This window comes from Phascolarctos cinereus, unplaced genomic scaffold, assembly GCF_003287225.1.
Source record: "Phascolarctos cinereus isolate Bilbo 61053 unplaced genomic scaffold, phaCin_HiC Scaffold_726;HRSCAF=1367, whole genome shotgun sequence".
Classification (NCBI taxonomy): Eukaryota; Metazoa; Chordata; class Mammalia; order Diprotodontia; family Phascolarctidae; genus Phascolarctos; species Phascolarctos cinereus.
Window position 1 is genome coordinate 356610061 of NW_027556098.1, and position 20972 is coordinate 356631032.

The window sequence follows — 20972 nt, forward strand, 5'->3', positions numbered from 1 at the left end:
ACTACACACCAGAGGAACACTTTCATGCTTACTGGATTTGATACTTGAAAAGGGACTTTCAAGGACATACTGGTCAACTATCCACTCTGGTGGGCAAGTAGTAGTATATATATTTCCCAACAAGTGGTGCAATGGCACACAGGTTGAAAGAGCCTCAAATTGCTCAGCTGAGAAATTAATAAGCAATGGAGATTTATTTTAGGTTTTAGATGCTGGACCAGCATATCAGGGGCATACAGAGTAAGGATTTAGTTGAAGAAATGTACTGAAATGATTCTATCAGGGAGGGCCATTTTGAGGTGACTGGGAAAAAAGTACATCTCAGGTAAATAGACCAGTTTGTCTAAAGAACATACACTGGGTAAGAGTAGTGAGGACAGAAACTGGATGGATATTTTGGGATAAAGATAATATGTACTTGAATAATTTGTAACAGAACAAAGTGATTTTTGAACCAGAGATGGCACTTTTATAAAATTGTTACCTACTCATGACACTCACTCTGCTTTAAGTACCGATTAAAAATCCCCTATACCTGAAAGACTCACTTAAAAAGAATTCAATCCTCCAATAACTCAAATTGACTTTACAACAGGCCTGCACAACCTATGGCCCACAGGTTCCCCAAAGGATTTCGGAAAGCCTGTAGTAGAGGACCTTCTGTATTATTTGCAGGCCATCCAAAATCCTTCAGCAGTCTGCAGGTTGTGCAGACCTGCTTTACAACACCCTAAACACATCCTACAGATATGAATGCAGCAAGACTATTGTGGTCAAAACAAACTCCTGACAGGACAAATGAAGGCATGCTCCCTATTTTAAACTGGGGAGTTACATGTCAACAAGCAATTTCCAATTTTAAAATGATTTTCCTACACGTTCACCAGTTGCTATGTACAATATGGAAACACCAACTGCCAGGATGGTTTTAGAAATACTGTAAACAGCCATAAAGATTTCCATGGATTTTAAAGATGCTGGTATACAGAGAGCATGCCTAAACAGGGGTTTGTTTACAAAAATGGCTACTGAAACAGATGCTGCTTTTGTGCCACCTAGCAGTGAGTTCTGGAACTGCCAGGGGCCATACTGGACGGACCATGTGCTCTTGCCAACCAGATTTACTAAAACATGTTCTCTACTAAAAGCAGAACTACTAAGGTATGGATTCAAACTTTTTTATTAAGAATAAATTCCTTCAATAATCCTGGCTCTTCTTCATTGGTTTGTGGATTTCCAAAACTGTTCCCTTCCTTGCTCCTGTAAATTCAAAAAAAACACCATTATCCCAAAAGCTTTAAAAACTACTTAAAATACTAATGTGTCAAAGTATTCACTAAAGTCAGCTAAAAAATTGGTTAACATCAAACATCAAGCCTCATGCACAGGAAAAGTGGCCAATATTTTCCATATGCCACTAAGATTGACAGTACGGAATTATCCAAGTAGGAAAGCATCTTCTAATAGAGTGACTAAGTCCAGGATCACTGTGTGTTTCAACATCTGGATTACTGAAGTTTCTCTCCATCCTGTATCAGTCTCTATCATCTTCATTCACCCTGTTCAAAAACCTCCAAAGCCTTTCTACTGCCTTCTTAATACAATCTAAACTGCTTAGCCTAGCATTTGGATGGTCTTCCTTTAACTGGCAGTTAATTCCACCTGTAAAAAATCCATTCCCAACTGGCTGAGAATCCTTTCCCCCTTTACTCTCGTACACATTCCCATGCAGTTTGAAAAACAAGGACAAAGAGCTTTTCACAGTACCCTGGTATTATGTGTATGCCGCAGGGAAGGGAGGACTGGGACCTGACTTTGGAACCAAAATCAATTTAAACTGTCTTACAACCTCTCAGGGTAGAGGGGAAGAATAAGCAATTTGAAATAAGTTTTTTTAAAAAAATTCCTTATTTTAAAAACCAGTTATATTCACAAAAACAAGGAGTGATGACAATTTAGAGTTTCATCTCAAATCATGGCAAAAACAAGGCACTGACGTAACAAAAAATAGACATTTACTAGAAGCACCTATGTTAGGCTCTGTGCTACAAAACTAAAATTAATCAAACAATAAATTTAAGTGCCTAGTATGTTCCAGACACAAAAAATGCAGAACAGTTCTACTGCCCCCAAAGAGCTTACAACCTAATAAAAAAGCAAAAGATGGCTAATTCTCATCATTAAGACTTCCTATTACATTATACATTTGTGATGAATCCTCAGGTCTGGGTATTCAGCAAAGTTACTGTCTTTTCAGAAAAGTAGGTGATATAGCACACCTTCAACTTACCTATTTATTAATTGGTTGGGTGGGTGATCAAGGTTCACACTCTGGATGTGCTCAAGTTGTACTGAAGACTAAAACCAAAAGGGTAATATTAGTCACTAAGCACAAACAAGTCACTATGAAAATATCCCTTTCTAGATCTTCAGGTGAGCAGCAAAGGATGACTTAACCAGGGGAAAAGCCCTCATCACTACTCCTAAGAACTGGGATAAGCTTCTAATGACTGGAATGATTCCATGATTTTAAGTTCTCCTACCAAACAACGAAGACAAGTTGTCAGAACTTAAAGTTGAACATTACACCTTTTGGAAATCAATAATTATCACATACAAATAAACTTGAAGATTTCCACAGTTCAAAAAAGCAGCTAAACTTACCTCAATGGATGAGCACTGTTTTCAGCCTACACCAACCATTCTTACCTAAAGAATAATAAACAATGTTATTATAAAAGCCAAAGATCCAAAAATGCTAGTAATTTCACAATTTAAAAGGTAAAAATTCCAAAGATAAAGATCAGTAAATTGGGGGCAAATTATGGCATTATGAAAATAGTAGGAGAAAGAAACTTATGGGGCAGATAGTCTAGTTTACATAATTATTGTAAAGATGATGTCCAAGAGTAGGCAACTGAATTAAGAGTGAAGAACACTTCCTTTTAAATACAGAATCCCTAAACTGCTACTTTCACCAGTCTGAGCACAGTAGTTTGATTGCAACCCAAAATATACTATCCCTTATGTGAAGGTATGTGACAACTTTTACCCTAACATCATCAAGCCCTGCTCTTTACTATAAGAAAGCACCTTTCCTGTATTACCTTCTACCATCAATCAGGCAGACTGACCAATCTCAGCAGAACCTGTTCAAGAGTGCCCTCCCCATTTCAAGTCTCAGATACTTCAGCTGTTGCCCCTTCATTCTGGACAGCTCCCTTCTCCCCTTCCCCTAAAGTCCTCACTGGGCTTTTATATTAGGGCAGACTAACAATGCCACACCAAGGGAACCTGAGTAATACATGGCCTTCCTCATCAGAGGGAGAGGACATCACATTCACAATGCAGGCCCACAGTGCACAAAAACAAGATCAGCCTTAATTCAAGTTCCAATTCCAAGCTTTTCTTCCTCCCAAATTCCCTGTTGCACATGTACCATCCATAAGGGATACTATATCTTTTTGCATCCAACCCCTCTCCAGATTGTCCTACTCTATCCAGCCCATCTCACCCGGGGGAGGAGGGGAAGGAGGGGGAAAGGGGGAACCCAACTTTGTCAGCACTGGTGTTTTAAAGCAACATTTTATGTGATGGGTTTTTCAGATGACTGTGGGGTTTCCACAGTTAAGTCTTTTAATTGCCAATCATTATCTAGCAGCAATGACAGATGAAAAAGGAGTAGTGAATCCTCCAGATTCTTTCCCTAGTAGGCAGCCATTTGAGAACTGTACTAGCTGACAGAGCACTGACATATCAGCAAATAAGGTCCAGAACAAACAGCATGGCTCTCCAAAAACATGCCCCATAACATTTTAGGGAAAGGCAATAAAACTCAGGTCTTGCAAATCATGTCACTGCAGCTAACAATGATTAACAATAGGAGACATGCAACCCCCCATTAAAGCTAGAGTCCAAAAAACGAGTCACACGCATCTGTTAAGTATTGGGGAAACTGCAACCATCATCCATACTTCGTATGTAGCTTTACAGTATTCTCAGTAAAAGCACCCGTTGTATTTCATCTTTCAAACAGCACCATTATCTTGTTTCCAAGGGCCTAACAAGTACTCAAATACATTCTGGCATCACACCTCTGAGCTTCAAATTGTTTAAATTTTAAAAGCACCTGTTCAGTTTTGAATGGTAATGTAAAACCATGAAATACAATGCAAACACCTTGGTATTTCCATTACTGAAACCCACTTATTCCCAACTTTTTTGGCTGAGGTTTATATTTTTTTCTGGGTGGGGAGACCTACTGCACTGAGATTCACATTTGATAACTAAAGCAAATGGAAACCCATTTATGTCACAGGCTGCTTGTTCTGTAAGAGTGAAAACCCAATCAGTTTCAAGGATGAAGAACAAAGCAAAGTGATAAACCCCTTCATGATGTTCCTAAAGTCCAAACTGTTATGTCAAGTATATGCACCTAGAGCATACTGACTAATGAAAAATAAATCCTAAAAAAACATTCAAGCACTAGTGATACGGTAGCAAATATGGCCACCGATTTAACATTTTTTAATGCACAGAAAACCCCATAGTGTTAGAAGCCAGATTTAGTGACACTGATGTCACCTGCTCAGCAACAGAAATACAAGCTACATCATGTTACTACTACAGTGAGCTAAACTATTCATTAAGAGACATCAAAAGTACAGAAACTACTTGCTTGAATGGATTAGAGAGCAAAGTACAGATCTGTCTTCAGTTTGGAAACTTTGCTAATGAGCAAACTATTTTGCTAGGAAATACAATTGAAGAAAAAATTCTCAGGTCAAGGAAAGTCTACACCAGCATTCATGCAGAGTTGTCACAACTTTGCAGTTACAAAGCAGAAATCAATACACCTGAAACCTGTTCTTATGCATTAGCCAAGAACCAGCTCAGGGATTTAAGTTAAAACTTCAAATTCTAAAACAACAATGGATACAAGCTTAAGTCCATCCTTCCCGAACAGTAAGAAGGTGCTTTGGAAGACTTGCATTTTCTGGCAATTTGAGTTTAGAACCATCACATTCCTAAAGCTAATCAGAGACAAGTTCACAAGACTGTTCTAAAGATTATATTCATTCTACATCACGACGAGTTTTTTAAACTGGGAAACCATGATTCCCAGATTTGGTTCAACTGTTGGCAATTACTGGGAAGCCATGATTCCCAGATTTGGTTCAACTGTTGGCAATTACTGGGAAGCCATGATTCCCAGATTTTTTTCTACTACAGGCAAATGAATATGCCATACCAACGTCCTCCCACCCAACACCTCAGCATTTAAATGTATAAGACAGATTTGGACAAGCCACAAACTAGAGAACTGTTCACACTGGAAGATTCCCACTTGAACCCATTATTAACAAGCAGAGTTCCCAAGGAGCCCCCTTTTAAAAATATGCACAATACAGTAAACTGTATTTTGTATCTTAATTCACTTATCCTACAGAAATGGTTACACCAAGATGGTATAATGAACAGTCTACCCATGCTGACCTGGTCGGGTCAGTTTGCTGCTACGGAAGACAACATGCTATAAAGTCTGTTTCAAGATTCTAAGAGTACCCAACTGTACCTAAGTACGGTTTTTTGGTTATGTACCCCCTCTTCCCCAGAGCTGCAGTATTCGATTTTATCTTCAGAGTCATACAAGGAAACCAAAGAAAGCCACACAACTGAGTCAGATACCAAGGCATCAGAGGTTTGCAGTTTTTCTCAGAATTGCAATACAGCACTGAATTCTGCTTACATTACAGCTCTAACCCGAAACCCACGCAGTTTTGATGAAAGCTAACTTCAACATACAAGTGTTGGGTGCTGCACTGTAATTTCATTATCAGAAGTGTGATGTCAGAATGCCCACAGAATAAAAGTACATAGCAAGTCACCAAGTTAGATTATATTGCTTGTTACCTACCTGTATGCAGTCGGCAATGAGAATCTTGGAGCAAGCAGGAATACTACATCCGGGTCCTAATGTCCATTGCCATTTGCGGTACTACGTTCCTCACAGTTACGCACTGCAGAAATGCTGGCTAAATGCAGTTATGTAGCAGGCCACTACTTGCACAATTGCAGTCCAAGAATACCAGAAAAACTTTCTGCCACAATAAAGTGGCTGCCAAGGAGAAGCCAAGAATCTAGATTTTAATCTACCATAAAATGCCACATAAAGCCTCACAGATGTAATGTTACAATTTCTCATAAATTGTAATCTGTTTATGTTAAAATGGTATAATGCATCTATGCAGCTGTGGGATTATGTTCCTACAAGTTTAAAAAGGATGCTTAATGTACTAAGCAAAGAGGATTACAATTTCATGGGACTGTGTGCAAATACATTAAGCTTATTTACTACCTAACTGCTAAATCTACCCAGAGTTGGGGGTTCTACAGAATGCAGTTTAAGATTAAGAGGATTGAAGTATACTTAAAAATTATGCTGCATAGAAAGCACCAGTGGTCCTCTTAAAGCCCAATTCAAATCAAAATTATGAGTAAGGGAGAAAAGTGAAAAGGGAATGAAAGAGTTGGAAGGGGAGGGGTATGTGTGAAAAGGGTGTTTTTTTTTTAAAGGAGAAAAATGGCTAACAATGACTATTAATAGATTAGAAACTACCAAAACCCAATAATTATGGACTAGGCTAATCACCACCCTTCTCCAAACCCATGTGAATCAAGCTTTTAGAAAACTTCCTTTTAAAATGATTTAAATTCAAATTAGTTAAGACTAACTTACACCTGTTTAGCACAAAGGATCTCAAAAGAACTTTTTGAAAGTCAATTTTGAGCAGTTCACAACACTTGGTACACTGCTGTTAACATTACAAGTCAAATGTCAGTTGAACTGAACAGTTCTTTGCTAAACTATGTTTAGCAATTTTACTGCCCAAGATAAGGGTATCAAAAGCCACAACTTTCAGGTTATCCATTAGCATCCTTTACCACTCTTCAAAGGTACAGTACTACTTAAAGCTTATTTTAGGGTCTGTGCCAGCATCTCTTTTATAAAGAAAGGCATGTAATCTGAAAAATAAACTGAAACATTAATTTTACAGGCAGACTTCCCAATTTCCCCGCCATCCCCCACCCCCCCACAATCAAGTTCACCCTCTTTGGGTGTCCCACGAATAGTTTGAATAGTTTTTTTGGTAATTAGCTGGGTCCTTACTACAATTTAACCAAGTTCTAATGGGACTGCTTTCAAGCCAAGAGATATGTGTCCAGAGAAGATCTCATGTGTCACTGATAGGGCAAAACTTCCTAAACTTAAGATGGTAGAAAGTCAATTTCCCTCTCCTTATAACTTGGTGGAAAATAGGAATGAGCATAAGATTAGCCAATATCAAAGAGTCTACCTCAATTAAGCACATTGTATGCATCCAGTAACTACTAGTATTTTGGTCATGAGACTTGCTTCGCTAGTCTTTACATTTGGGGACTTACTAACTCACCATTGCTCAAGAGCCCAATTATTTTAACAAAAAGTCTGCCTTCATACATAGGCAAACTACAGAACTAAGCTTTAGCCTTTTAACAAAGGTTTGGCTTAGAATTTCACATTTGCCAATTAGTACCACGGGGGGGAAAACAAGAAGAGGAAGAGGGAGAATAATACCATAGAACAGCTATATATAATATACAAGTTTTGAAATACATAACTAAGAACAGTGCCAAACCAGTCAAAGCAGGATGGTCACACCTCTGCTAATGTATTTAACACTGGGAAGTCAGGCTCCCAGCACTCACAGGCAACCAACTACATTAATATTACATCATGAGATACTCTAGAGTGAAGGATTCAATGAAGTTGACAATTAACTGGCAACACCATCGAAAAACACTCGAAAAGCTTTAAAAGGGAGTAACATTTGTACTGTGTAGCAAGAGCTATGCCCTCTAGATTTAGTGCTACTTTATCTGATAACACCAAATAGCAACTATAGGGATATCTGCCAGATCTACAATTCAATACTTAATTTACAGCCCTGAATGTGATCACCACTAGCTCTCAGAAAAGAGATCTGCTAGGTTCTTGAAGCTTCTAGGTTTAGTATACCTATGCTGTATTTTGCCCAACAGAAGTAGCACAAGGAGCTGTAAGTTACAGAGTACAAATTTGCATGGTTCTCCCCTGCTTTAGGTCATTCAACTACCTTGCAGCTTTCTCTGGTAGGTTAACTATTTCAGGCAGAACACACATTCCCTGTTTATAGAGCCACTTAAAAGTAATGCATGAAGTCTTCACATTTAACAATCTTTAATTTGGAAGAAGTCAATACAAGCCATTCTTTAGGGTTTGGTCTTGGGGTAAAAGGAGGGGTGAAATGACCTATTTTTTCCCAACTTTAAAAACTACTAAGCACAGGGTAAAAGTCATAGATAGGGCTATTTAAAAAAAACTCAGCCAGCCCACCCTCCTCCCGCCACCAGCAGTTCTAAAACCCATTCCATAATCTTGATACATATTCCTGCAGAAGATTTACAGTTCTGCTTCAACTTACATCACCATCTCCAAAATACTCAAGACAGCTTATCCTCATTGCTGTATAATGTGTAATGCACAGCAAGCAAATAATTACTATTCTTTCAGTAACCGTTACTTCTTTAAAACTAGAACCATTTGTGGAAAGAAAACTTGCCTCTAAATAGATCATCCCACAAATGAAAAGTACCTTTCAAAGGCCAAGAGTCTTAAACTTGCAAGGTGTATTCCCTGACCTAATATGATGAAAGCATGAATGGCAAAATTAAAGATCAAATTTATAGCTAGTTTTTTCTATTTATTTGAAGCACAGTAAAAAAAATTGGTACACGTTGGGAATTCAGTGGCACACGGTACACTGCCATAACTTTAGGGACGTTATACATCAAAAAAAAGCTAGATTTTCTCCCTTTTTGAAACACTGCATTACATAATTTTCCTCGCCCAAACAGACCATTTACAAGTATTAGGTCAATAAATTTCTAACATCCATAAAAATGTAGCTTTCTTACTAAAATGCAAGAATTAAAAAGATCGGTGTCTAAACAAGAAAAGACAAAAAACAAACTGGAATGAAAGCCTAGATATCACATCTAAAATCGGGGCTTTTTGTTTGGGCCTTCATATTCTTCTCTCCCTCTACCATATCCTGCTGGAGTTCCAGGTCCCATTCCTCTAGGGCCTTGCCCACCCACAGGCCCAGCTCCTCCCTGCCCAAAGCGCTCAGTACGCTATTGGAACAGTATTAACAGTTCATTATATGTAGTTGATGTCCATGTGTGTTAAGTAAATATTTTTAGAAGGTTCCGTAGTCAACGTTCGTCGATACAATCACCATTGAGTCGATCCACAGGTACCGGGAACATAGAAAGGAAAAAAGGGTAATTTGAAAATTAGTTTATGGTAATACATGCCTTGAGGTATGTTCCCACTTGATCCATTCTCATACACCTGTGTTTCAAAGAACAGATCTTCCCTGTAGTGCTAAAAAATTTAAGTATTAGTGCAGATGTGAATACCCATTCCAAAAATGAGTTCTAGAAATTTTCACACCTCATTAACCCAGAGAGAAGCTTGCATACTCAAGGTCTGAGCAGAGAAATTTAGTTGACTCCAGTCAATTTCCAAGAAAGCCTAACCAGAAAGATTCAATTCACTCAGTATTGAGTTGACATGAAAGGCCTACTCACCAGTTAGTGGCATGTGCTGCATTAGAGAGCTTGTGCTTTTCGAGATGGGCTTAAGACAGATCTGCTGACTAAGCTGCAGATGTCTTAAAAGGTTGAAAGTTTTAATACAGTGCTACTGGACTACAAAAAGAAAAAGCATAAGAGACTAATGGATTTAATGATTTAACCTAACCAGCACAGTAACTTAATAAAAACTTGTTGCCATATTCTCACTTCAGAGCCATAGCTACATAGCCAGATAGAATTTCACAGTACTATCTGACTGTTTCAAGCTAACTAAAGACACAGGAGTGAGGTGCATCCAATTAAACAACCCAACATTTCCCCAGGTCTTGTGAAAGTCCACTTCGGAACTTCGCTGTGATTTCAAGGCTTTATTGGCATCTCCCACACAGCTGTACCAACAAGCCCAAATGACTGCAATAAAGCAGTGATTTCAAGACTGCTTCTAATGTCAGGTATTTTTTAACCAAGTAAAAAGGAGCACGGAAGCCTAACTTGTGTAGAGTTGCATTTCAAATAAAATTAGATATCAACCACTATCCCATCAACTACTAAAAATAGAGTAGAATCGTTATTTACTGCTTCTACAACTAATACCAACAACTAAGAAAAGAATCTTTCAAAATACTAGAGATATTGTAAAGACTGGCTTTAATTCTTCTAAGTAGTGGACTGTTAAAATCTGCAAGATTTTCTGGCTTTTTGTGATTAATTTTAATTGCAACTAAGAACACAAGAGCAGCCATTAAGTGACGTGTTACCACGAGCTATATGGAACACAGAACCTTGTCCACAGGAACAACACTATCAAATTTTTGCTACAAATTTGACAGGCACCTTTTATTAGCACTTTAGTGAATAGTAAGCAGGAAGGTGCTCTGGGTTTTACTAAACCACTCAAAATGTTAAACTAAAGCATGAAATCTTTTCCTTTTTATTCTCAAAAAGGCTAACAAATTTATGAAAAGGCCATAATGCTAAACTGACCTCAAGTTATCTAATTCACTTTAATGTAAAGAGATGATCTGGTAAGCCACAGCAGCTCACCGGAGCCGAAAAGTGATCTCAAAGATCCCCTGAAATTTTTTTTAAATCGCCCTCTAAACCCTTCTAATGCCACAGTGTAGTTTATAAGGATGGTGAAAGCCTAATGCAACCACTCAAATCAGTTCAAATTATTATTCCCAAGCATTCTTGTAAGCTATCAGTAGTGAAACTATATCACGATAGCATCAAGAGGGCTCAGATCAAGAGCACACAATTAGTATGTTAAATAATCTACAGTCTTAAATGTACCCTTGAACAAAATGGAGATGTAAGTTGAATTAAGAGGCTGTAACCACAGACAGACCCAACAAGTGGGAAACGACGAGTCAGAACACAATCAGAATTCTCTTGTCATATGATAGAAGACACAGCAAATAAAGGCCAGAGTCCTATCACTAAAACATGCCTAAAGCTACAAACTATGATTCTAATGCATATGGCAAATACCAGCTTACAAAAATGATACTTTGCCATGTGATTACTCCTACTTAGATACAGAGTAATCTGGTATGTTCACTAACACTAGGAATTTGGGGTTGCCGCGCACTAAATCAAAAGTGCATCAGCAACAGAATGAAGACTTCAAACCCATTTAAAATGCCAAAGAAAACTGCAAATATTCCAGAAAGCATGTTTCCGATTCCATTATTGGCAACCTTATCTTCAGCTAAGTTACCACACAGCTGAAAAAGCTTTCTATATATATATATATATACACATATATATATATATATATATCGCCACACTAATCTTCCATCACTATTTACAAAGACTAGGGGAACTAAAGAAAGTTCAAAGTCATCTGCTTTAAAAAAAAAAAATTTAAAAAAGGTGAAAATGAGAAATTCCCTCATTAAGTCCCCAGAAGATACGTTACCATGTCACTTCCCATCATGGAACCACTCAAGGCTGTTGGTGGAACTCCAGGGCTGGCCTCATAACCTATGCCACCACCACCTAAAGGTGGAAATTTCTGGCTCCCTGAGCCATAGGGATCTAAGAAACAAAAACACCAGTTATAATTTGAATCCAATTACTCAGTCAACTAATGCTGTTTAAAGAAATATACATTTTTAATTTTTACCTCCCATGTTCATTGTTCCTGCACCCATTCTTATCTCTCTCTCGCGCTGTAAAGAAAATATGTTAATGCTTAGTTACCAATATGCAAAAATTATACTTTCCAACACACTTAAAAAAACAAAGACAAAACTTTTCAATTCCAGTACTAAAGGAATGATACAATACTGTAGGATAAAACAGGGATTATAAAAATTTATAGTTACAGATAAATCACCACGTCAAATGTTAACTTTAACTTCAAGATCTCAATATAGGGTCCTTTCCCTTTCCCCCCATTTTGGACAATCTATAGGGTACTGAACACTTAAGCCAAAACTCCTGACAAAGATTAGGTTAAGCAGAAGCCTGAAAGTGTGAAATAAAATGTATAAATCTTACTCTATATATTTCTATTACTTCAGTTCACAGGTATACCAATTTTTAACATTCTCCAAACACTTACTGGATCCATGTATCCCATCCGACTGTAACTTTCTTCTCTTTGGCGTCTCATTTGCTCTTCCATCTCACGTTGGCGAATCATCATTTCTTCTTCTCTTCTACGTCGTTCTTCCTCTTGCCTAGAAAAAGGCACTCGTTTTAAATCTCAAAGTCATTTACGTGAACATTCTAGAGATCATCATATAAAAGTAAATATGATGGCTGTTTCACCATGGGGGGGGGACAAAGGAGTGAACAAAGGAGAGGGAGAATTCAGAATCGAGCTGATGTCTGGCTCTGCTACTCATATAGTTGTATAAAATACCAGATAAGCCATTCAAACCTGTATGCCTCAGCTCAGCTGGAAAATGGGAGTCCTTTCTAGTATTCTCCTTGGTTGCTAAGTAACATACCAAGTTGTTTAACAAGTTCAGATCTCCTTAGAACTACTAGACAAATCCTACCTTAACTGTATTTCTTTGCGTTTCTGCATTTCTTGATTGTGAAGTTCCTCCATCCGTCTCAGCTCTTCTTGACGCCTCATTAGATCTGGGCATATTAAAAATTAAATTTTCCCCCATAAATGTAAGTTAATACACAAATTAAGTACGACCACCCCAAATTTCATCTCAGATGAGCACACTTACCCTGGCGTAAAAGATTTGCCTGATGTTCATGATAGGCATCTTCCATTTCACTTTCCAGCTTGTCTTTTGCATCTTTCATGTTTTTCTCAACCTGCTCCCTTTGCTGCTTTTCCATTTCATCTAAAGATTTCCATCTCTGGGAATATTCGAACTCAAAGGTGCCGTGCTGAGCAAATCGTGGAGGGTTCTCTCTCTCCCTGAAAATTTCGGTTAAAGTTTGTCAAGTCATTTGGTAAGTGCAATATATGATTTGGAAAATCTTATCAGAGCTTGTATCAATAATCATCATCAACACAGAGTTAGATCGAGATTTAGCAACTAGGCAACATTTTTTAAAGTGTCAGCACTTTCTCATTCACCTTCCTCACCATATGAACATGTATTGATTTTAAGAAATTTGCCACTACATTCTAAGGAAACAGGCAATGACATATCTGCAAGACAGCAGATCAATCATCACACAGAAAGATCCACTGATGAAGGCGGTAGCAACCACCCCGGGAAGAGGATATAAACCAAAGTCAAAAGTGATAGGTAGGAGCAAATACAGTTCTAAGGGTGTGCTAGGACACTATCAAAAGAGGAAGTAAGTTTTTCATCATACATTATTAGGTCCTAGCAAAGACATCTTAGATAAATCGGGATCAGAGCTAATAGTTCAATGGGATTAAGGGAGACGTTCCAAAAGAGAAATTGGGGACAAGAGATTTTGTGCTAAAACTGAACTATTCTGGACAAGGCAGAATAAGTAGTTCTACAAAAAAAAAATTAGCGAGCAAAAAGTGGCATCCAAGGACATAGTAACAGACATTTACACCCCTTTTTTGCCCTTGGGTACTAACAGGTTGTCAAAAACCTGCCCTTCGGACTCATTTTTTTCTCCTCTTCAAAGCAGACCCACCTGCCTTCTCCACAGCTTCAAAGATGTCTTGGCTAAAGACCCCCAATTCTTTCAACCCATTTCCATAACAACTTCATGGTCACCCTCCTCTGGATGCACTTCAGCTTCTTAATGCCATTTATAAAATGGGGCACTCCAAACAAATACAGTATTTCAGATGTGATCTGACCAGGACAATTTTATAAACTAACTTCTCTTATTATGGACACCCTCCTCCTACTGATGTAGCTAAGACTACAACAGCTTTTTTTTCCCCCTTTGGCCATCACACTGGTAACTCATATTTTCACTCAATTTACAATCCACCAGAATCCCCAAGTTTTTCACGTGAATCGCTGTCACCCTATTCTTAGCCTGAGAATGGCCTGCAAACTATAATCAGGGAGTTTGGCTTGAAGGAGATGGGAAACATGTGGACTAATTAATAAGATTACATAAAATTTAAAACCAGTTCAATGCCCAGACTCCCAAGAGAATAGCTAGTTATCAAGGGTTCCAACTTGGCCAGTTCTCCAGCGGATCCTGCTTTGCTATCTGCACTTGGTTGGCCCTGTGTTACTTTATCCATCCTGCTGGATTTTTATCCATGATTTGGATAAAGGTACAAATGACAAGGTCATCAAATTTGCACTAGACAATTAAACCAAGAGGTACAGCCAATGGAATGAAAAACAGGACCTGAAAATAACATAAAAGGTGGCTTACTGGGCTGAACCTAAAAAGATCAGATTTGATAAAGATGTATGTAAAGTTTTATCCCAAATTTTTAAAACTCCACAGGCACACAATGGGGAGAAACAGGTTGTGCGAAAAAATCCGACAGTTTAAATTAAGATTGCACAATTAACAAAATCAGCAGTGTAATGTAGAAGCCAAAACCTGAGCAGTGACTGGATGGCTACTGAGTCCCTTTCTAACTCTCAAATCCTTAGATTCTGTGGATTCCTTTCAATTAAGGGGGGTAGAGAGGGAAAAGGGAAGAGTACCGAGGTTGCTTCCAACTCTAATTTCTGTAGGATTGTTTCTTACTTTTTAAACACGAGTAAAACTCTTCTCATTTCACCTGAGACTTATTATCCTAGTCTGATTCAATCACTTGGATGAGATCTCCAGAACCTTGGTCCAGTTATTAAAGTGGGTCTGGATCCAACTATAATTAAAAACCATCCTTTTAATAAACACCTAGAATTTTGTTTTTTTTTTAAAAGCAATTGAGGTTAAGTGACTTGTCCAGGGTCACATAGCTAGTAGGTGTCAAGTGTTTGATTTGAGGCTAGATTTGAACTCAGGTCCTCTTGACTTCAGGGCCAGTGCTCTATCCACTGAGCCACCTAGTGGCCCCCAACATCTAGAATTTTGGCAGCAAGTGTATAGTTTAATTCCATTTCCCACCCCATCTCCCTTTTTAACAAGGAAAATAAAACATTCCTCCACTACAGTAACATTGCAGTGCCTTTGTGATATACAAGAGACCCTAAGCTCTAGAAAGGCTATTTATTTAGGGATCTGAAACACAGAGGTTTTTGAAGAAAGAAAAAAAAGTTGTCTACTAATGACTTAGCCACCAATGAGTGGCTTTTTTTAAGGCCACTACAACTTATAACTGTCTTGTAAGGCACAGAGATGTATTCTAAAGGAAAATCACAACCCTTTTGAAACATTCAAGTGTAAAATAACTCTCACTTTTGATACATTGGATTCTTCTGTGCCAGCTTTTCAGGAAGACCATCTTCATCATCTAGTTGCTCAAGTGGTTCCACAATGACTGGACGAGGAGTTCTAATGTGGAAAAAAAAGAAAACACCCAAGTTATTCAGGTTTCCACACCCACTTTAGATAAAAACCCCATACTAGTGGTACCAAACTCAAATAGAAACAGGGACCACTAAACTGTACATAAGGATCCTTGCACGCCATGTACTGACTTAGAAAAATCCCACGTTAATATTTACATGTGGTTTTATTGTTTTTGTTAAAGATGTGCCAAGTACATTTTAATCTGGTTCAGGTTAGGTTCACTTAGGAGGCTTGTGGACCATGTTTGACATCTCTGTGCTACACCATACTCATGTACTAAATTTAACAGAACTTAAAAATTTGAGATGGCTTACGTTGTCAATAAAAATACTCCTTCACTGCATCGTTCAAATGCTTTTCTTGCAGCTGGCTTAGAAGCAAATTCAACAATGCCTTTTCCTGTAGATCTCCCTCGATCATCAACAATCACAACAGCCCTTTCAATAGGTCCAAATTGGCTGAATGCTTCTTCCAATAATTCATTGGAAACATAGGGTGAAAGATTTCGTACAGAGAGGGCAGCGGCATGTGTGGCAAATCGAACACGAAGTTGTCGCCCTCTCATGGGTGTATCATCAAGTTCTGCTTTTGCAATTTCTGCCAGGGCTCTAGATTCCTGAAAATATCAAATATTCAACATGTTAACAACCTTGGATCTGACAATGCTGAATTGGGGACAAACTATATAATTTTATTTAATTTCCCAAGAATAAAGGTGAAGAAACGGATTTTCTACAGAAAAACATGCTGGTCTAGGAGTCAAATGACCCTAGCTCTAACTTTGAGGTCAAGGTTTACCATCTGTATGATTTCACTTCTTCAGAGTAGTGTACTTGTCTTAAAAGTTGTGTACAAGTCTTAGGCTCAGAAGTCTTCAAAAATTTGGCCTACCTGGGTGACCAGAAACACATCCCTTCAGTTTCTTTATTTACGAAACTGAGATAACTACAGTATCTACACCAGAAAGTTGTGAAACTCATAGGCAAATGCACATAAAAACTGATTTGCAAATTGTTATGATACAAATGCCTGTTACTTATGTTACGCACCTCACAGCTGTGTACCAAGTAGTAAGTAAAGATTAAAGCACTATATAAGCTGCTATCTGTTCCTAACGGGCTCATTTGATATGACTCACTCAAATATCTAAGTACGTAAAATAGCGTGTGAAGTGTTGGAACATAAAGTTCACATAAACTTAACAGTATCTATCCTGATAAAACTTACAGTCTACTGGGTTATGAAAGTGATGTTACTATAGCACTTTCAAAGTTCACAAAATGCTTTAAATACATTCTCAGTTGATCAGCACAACTACTTCTATTCTTTTCTGTACAAAATGATAAAATCGCCAAAGCAAAATGATTTGCTCATGATCACACAGTAAACTGAACCCAGGTGACTCCTGACCAAGTCCCAGGGCTCATCCCATTAAATGAAGTTAGGCAAAACATTTTGCAAACCTTAAAGTGATATATAAATATAAGATATTATGCCACACGGCCACTCACAGATTACATAAATACATTGGTGAATTGAAAAACAAGTTGTGCAGGCACAGAGGAAGGAGGTTGTCTGGCAAAATGTTTAGAACGGGGAAAAAAAAAACCAAGACTTTCTCCAAAACTCCATGCCATACTATGCATAAATATTTGCTTAACTATCAAATGTTTATCATTGAGAAAGATGAAGTACAGGAAATCACACACAACTTATTTGCTCATGGTCATAGAGCTAAAGTGGCAGAGCCTGGAGACCCAACACTTGATTTGTTTCCACTACAGCACACTGCCTCTAGTGGACCAAACTAAGACCGTCATGTTACAGAACATCTTGAGGATGCCACACCAGCTATACCAAAGGCCTAGGTACCAATAATATGTGCATTTTAAAGATATGTTAGAAATATGCAGCATCAATTTCTGCTGGCTTAATATTTAACATTTTATCAAAGAAAGATGTTGTGTGAGCTATAGACCTAACTCTTTACATATACTCAAGGCTTGGAAGTTTGCCTGTATAAACCTAAACCTTAGCTGTCCGAGATTATGTCAGTAAAACCTCTGCCAAGGTTACCATTCAAGATGATAAAGCCACAATAAGGGCATGATTGAATACCATTTAGCTACACCCTAAACAGGAGTGGGGCAACCTTCAGCCTCAAGGCCACATATTCCCCACTCCCACCCTAAGCCATTAAGAGACTCCAATCTCGGGGCAGCTAGGCGGTGCAGTGGATAGAGCACCGGCCCTGAAGTCAGGAGTACCTGAGTTCAAATCCAGCCTCAGACCAAACACCTGACACTAGCTGTGTGACCCTGGGCAAGTCACTTAACCCCAACTGCCAAAAAAAAAAAGAGAGACTCTAGTCTTTTAAGTGAATCAACACATGGAAATCAGACTTCTGGACTCTTCAGCGTGTCCCCAAGTCCTAAAGCCAAAATGAAAAACAATACAATGTGTTTTGTATTGCACATAGGTATCTTCTAGTGACTAAAGAGCAGAAACACACTCACCAGTTTGATGAAACCAAATCCTTTGCCCTTGTTGATAAAGACCTCACCAGGTTCTCCATATTTAGCAAATAATCTTTTAAAGTCTTCATCTGTAATATCAGCTGGCAGATTTCCAACAAATAACCTACATCGCTGTGTATATGTTTTTTCTCCAGGCCTTCTCAACAAAGACAAATTTGCCTTAAAGCCCTGAGGGAAAAAAAAAAAGGGGGGGGGGAGTTTTCGATCAAGACTAAGATAAGTACCCACAAAACTAAGAATTTATGTTTTTTCCAGACTTGCCAAGGAGGAATGAAATCTTACTATGAATTAACTTTCACTGCCTCCTGCCCTCACCAAAAAAATGCTATTTTCCCAGCTAGGCAATAACTCGGGGGGCATCCGATTTATTTTGACCTCTGGGTTGGTTTCTCCTCCTTTCATCACATTCCCGTTAGCAGGGGGGGAGGGGCAGGCAGGAGATAATAATTACAAGACTACTCTGAAGCGAAAACAAACACCCAACGGAAAGGCAGGGAAACAGAGGCAGGCCGGCGGGGGAAGAGCAGGATACCGAGAGTGCCTCGGTGGGGAACACGGCCCCACCTCCCCGGCGGCAGCAAGAACACGGAAAGGGCAGCAGCCCAGCTTCCCCCCAGCTCCTCCTCCTCCAACCAGCGCCATCTTACTACATCACATCCCAGCCTCCCCCCCTCCTGTCCAGCCTCGAACAAGCCCTATTAGGATCCATTACACCCTAAGGTGAAGAAAATGGCGCCGCCGCGTCACCGAACCACCGAGCGGTCTTCGGGCCCCCTCCCCACCCCCACCCCCGCCCGCTCGCGCCACGCGAGGCCCCGCGCGAGTAGGCTGGCGGGCGCTGCTCACGCATGCGCCCAGCCACCTCGATGCCGACAAAATGGAGTCCGAGAGCTCGAGGGGGGGAGGGGGGGAAAGGAAAGGGAGCAGGATCGGCGTCAGCCGCCATTTTAACGCGCCGCTCACTCACCTCCGAGTCCGAGATCTTCTCTTCGCTGCGGCCCGCAGGCCCGCCGGGCGAGGGTCCCTGGTGATGGGGCGGCGGCGGAGGCTGCTGCTGGTGGTACGGCGGGTGGTGCTGCCGGCCCCCGCGGGGCTCCCCGCCGCCCCGGTGTGGAGGTTTCGGGTGTCCTCCAGGCGGAGTCATGCCCGGCCCCCCAGGCTTGGGCCCTCCAGGCATCTTCCCTTTGGGCCCGCCAGGACTCGGACCGGGTTTAGGGCCCGTGGCGCCCGGGGGCGGAGGGGGCGGGCCCCCGCTAGCGCCGGAGGACACTGAGGCCGGGGTCGACGAGCTCTGCTGAGGCCCCCCAGGAGGGGCCGACGGTCCGGATGAGGCCTGGGAGGCCGCCGAGCCAGGGCCGGGAGGCCCTCCCGAGCCCGGGGGCGGCGCGGATGGCGCGGAGACAGAGGCCGGCGCGGCGGTGCCCACCGTGGGTCCGGGGCTGCTGCCGGGAGGGATGCCTGGCTTCGGCGGGTCTGGCGACGACGCCTGTTGCTGCTGAGCCGCCGCGGCTGCTGCAGCAGCCGCTGCCGCTGCTGCGGCCGCCTGTTGCGCTTGTTGCTGCGCCAGTACCTGCGCCGGAGGCGGCGGGATGGAGGGCTTAGGCCCGGTCTGGACGGGGCCTGGCCCCAGCGGCCCTCGATTCTGGCTCAGGCCCATACCCGGCGGCGGTGAACGGAAGTCATGGCTTAGGCCGCCTCCTCTCCCGCCGCCGCCACCGCGCCGGTGAAAGCCGCCACCGCCGCCCCCGCGACTCCGGAACCGGTCCCGGGACATGTCCGTAATCAGCGGGCGGGCGAGGCAAAAGCGGAGAAGTCGCTCGGGAAACGTGGAGGCCACCTTGCTGATCACAAAATGGCGGGGGATACAAGCGCCGCGCCGCCTTTGTCCTCCCTTTATATAGGCCGTCGGCTTTGAGCCCGCCCCTTGCGCTGCCAGACGGACAGGAAACTCAACTAATAGCTAAGCAGCCGCACGATGACGCGATCCCGTCTTCCCTTACTGGTTCGCTACTAAGGGGAGGGACCCGTGCCAGGACTGCTTCTCTGAACCAGCCAATGAACAGCAGAGGAAAGGATTTCTGACTGCTGTGATTTGCTGGCGAAATTTGAATGAGCACTCGTGGGTGACGCGGGTGTGGGTGAGTGTGTGAGTGGATTGGGGTGGTTGATGCGTCTTGTCTAGAAATGAGGCTGTAAGCGTGTCGGTGTATTGGGAGCCAGGATTTAGAGATGGAAGGATCCATCCTTCCACCTTTCGTTTTACTTGGAGAAAACTTGAGGCCCTGAGAGTATGTGACAAGTTGACAGCAGGTTGTTAAGTGGTCTCCCGGCCTCCAATGAATGCAGTGCTTTCCCAGAAAGCCAAGCGAGTCACCCCTTCATAAATATGTGAACCGCAGGGGCCAAATTCTCAGGGCTTTCTTCGTGCCTTTGAACTTAGAATGAACTAAAAGCATTTATTAAACACTTACTGTGTGCCAAAGGTCCATCTAAGCTCTGGGATCAGACAAATTTTTTTTTTAAATACAGCCCCTGCCACCAAAGAGCCTGCACTAAGGAACTATCAGAGCCAAAGAGCAACTAAGTCTGACCCCTCCCCACGCCCAGCCCCTGCTGCTACAAAGGTGGAAATTCCAGCCTAGGCACCTTGAGTGATCTGCACTGGGGCCCCAGGGCAAGTGAGCAGCAGAGGCTTTTGCATCTTTCTGGGTTGCCAAACTTTAGCAAAAGACTGCCACTTCTACTTACCCTGATTCGAGTGTGCTCCTTGGTGGGGGAGGGGACCCCTTGGGCTCCAAAGGGCAGAACTAGGAGCAAGGGGGTGGAAGTCATCTCCAGAGGCTTCCTGATGGGGAGCAAATA

The 20972-nt window shown here is 41.2% G+C and overlaps 1 protein-coding gene across 3 annotated transcripts; it reads right to left on the reverse strand.

Moving 5' to 3' along the window:
* Positions 1 to 1162: 1162 nt before the first annotated feature.
* Positions 1163 to 19995, reverse strand: SFPQ (splicing factor proline and glutamine rich). Of its 3 annotated transcripts, XM_078157012.1 has the most exons (13): positions 19078 to 19995; positions 18090 to 18278; positions 15888 to 16189; positions 15460 to 15555; positions 12876 to 13072; positions 12693 to 12777; positions 12251 to 12368; positions 11810 to 11855; positions 11603 to 11721; positions 5918 to 9216; positions 2665 to 2709; positions 2291 to 2358; positions 1163 to 1260 (listed from the first exon to the last, which is right to left on the reverse strand). In XM_078157012.1, the coding sequence occupies exons 1-10, from the start codon at positions 19882 to 19884 to the stop codon at positions 9079 to 9081; spliced, it is 2097 nt and encodes a 698-aa protein (XP_078013138.1). In that variant the 5' UTR covers positions 19885 to 19995; the 3' UTR covers positions 1163 to 1260; positions 2291 to 2358; positions 2665 to 2709; positions 5918 to 9078. The 3 variants fall into 3 exon arrangements, with proteins under 3 accessions (XP_078013138.1, XP_078013139.1, XP_020839367.1); XM_078157013.1 differs by lacking the exon at positions 5918 to 9216; XM_020983708.2 differs by having other exon boundaries at positions 2665 to 9216.
* Positions 19996 to 20972: the final 977 nt, after the last annotated feature.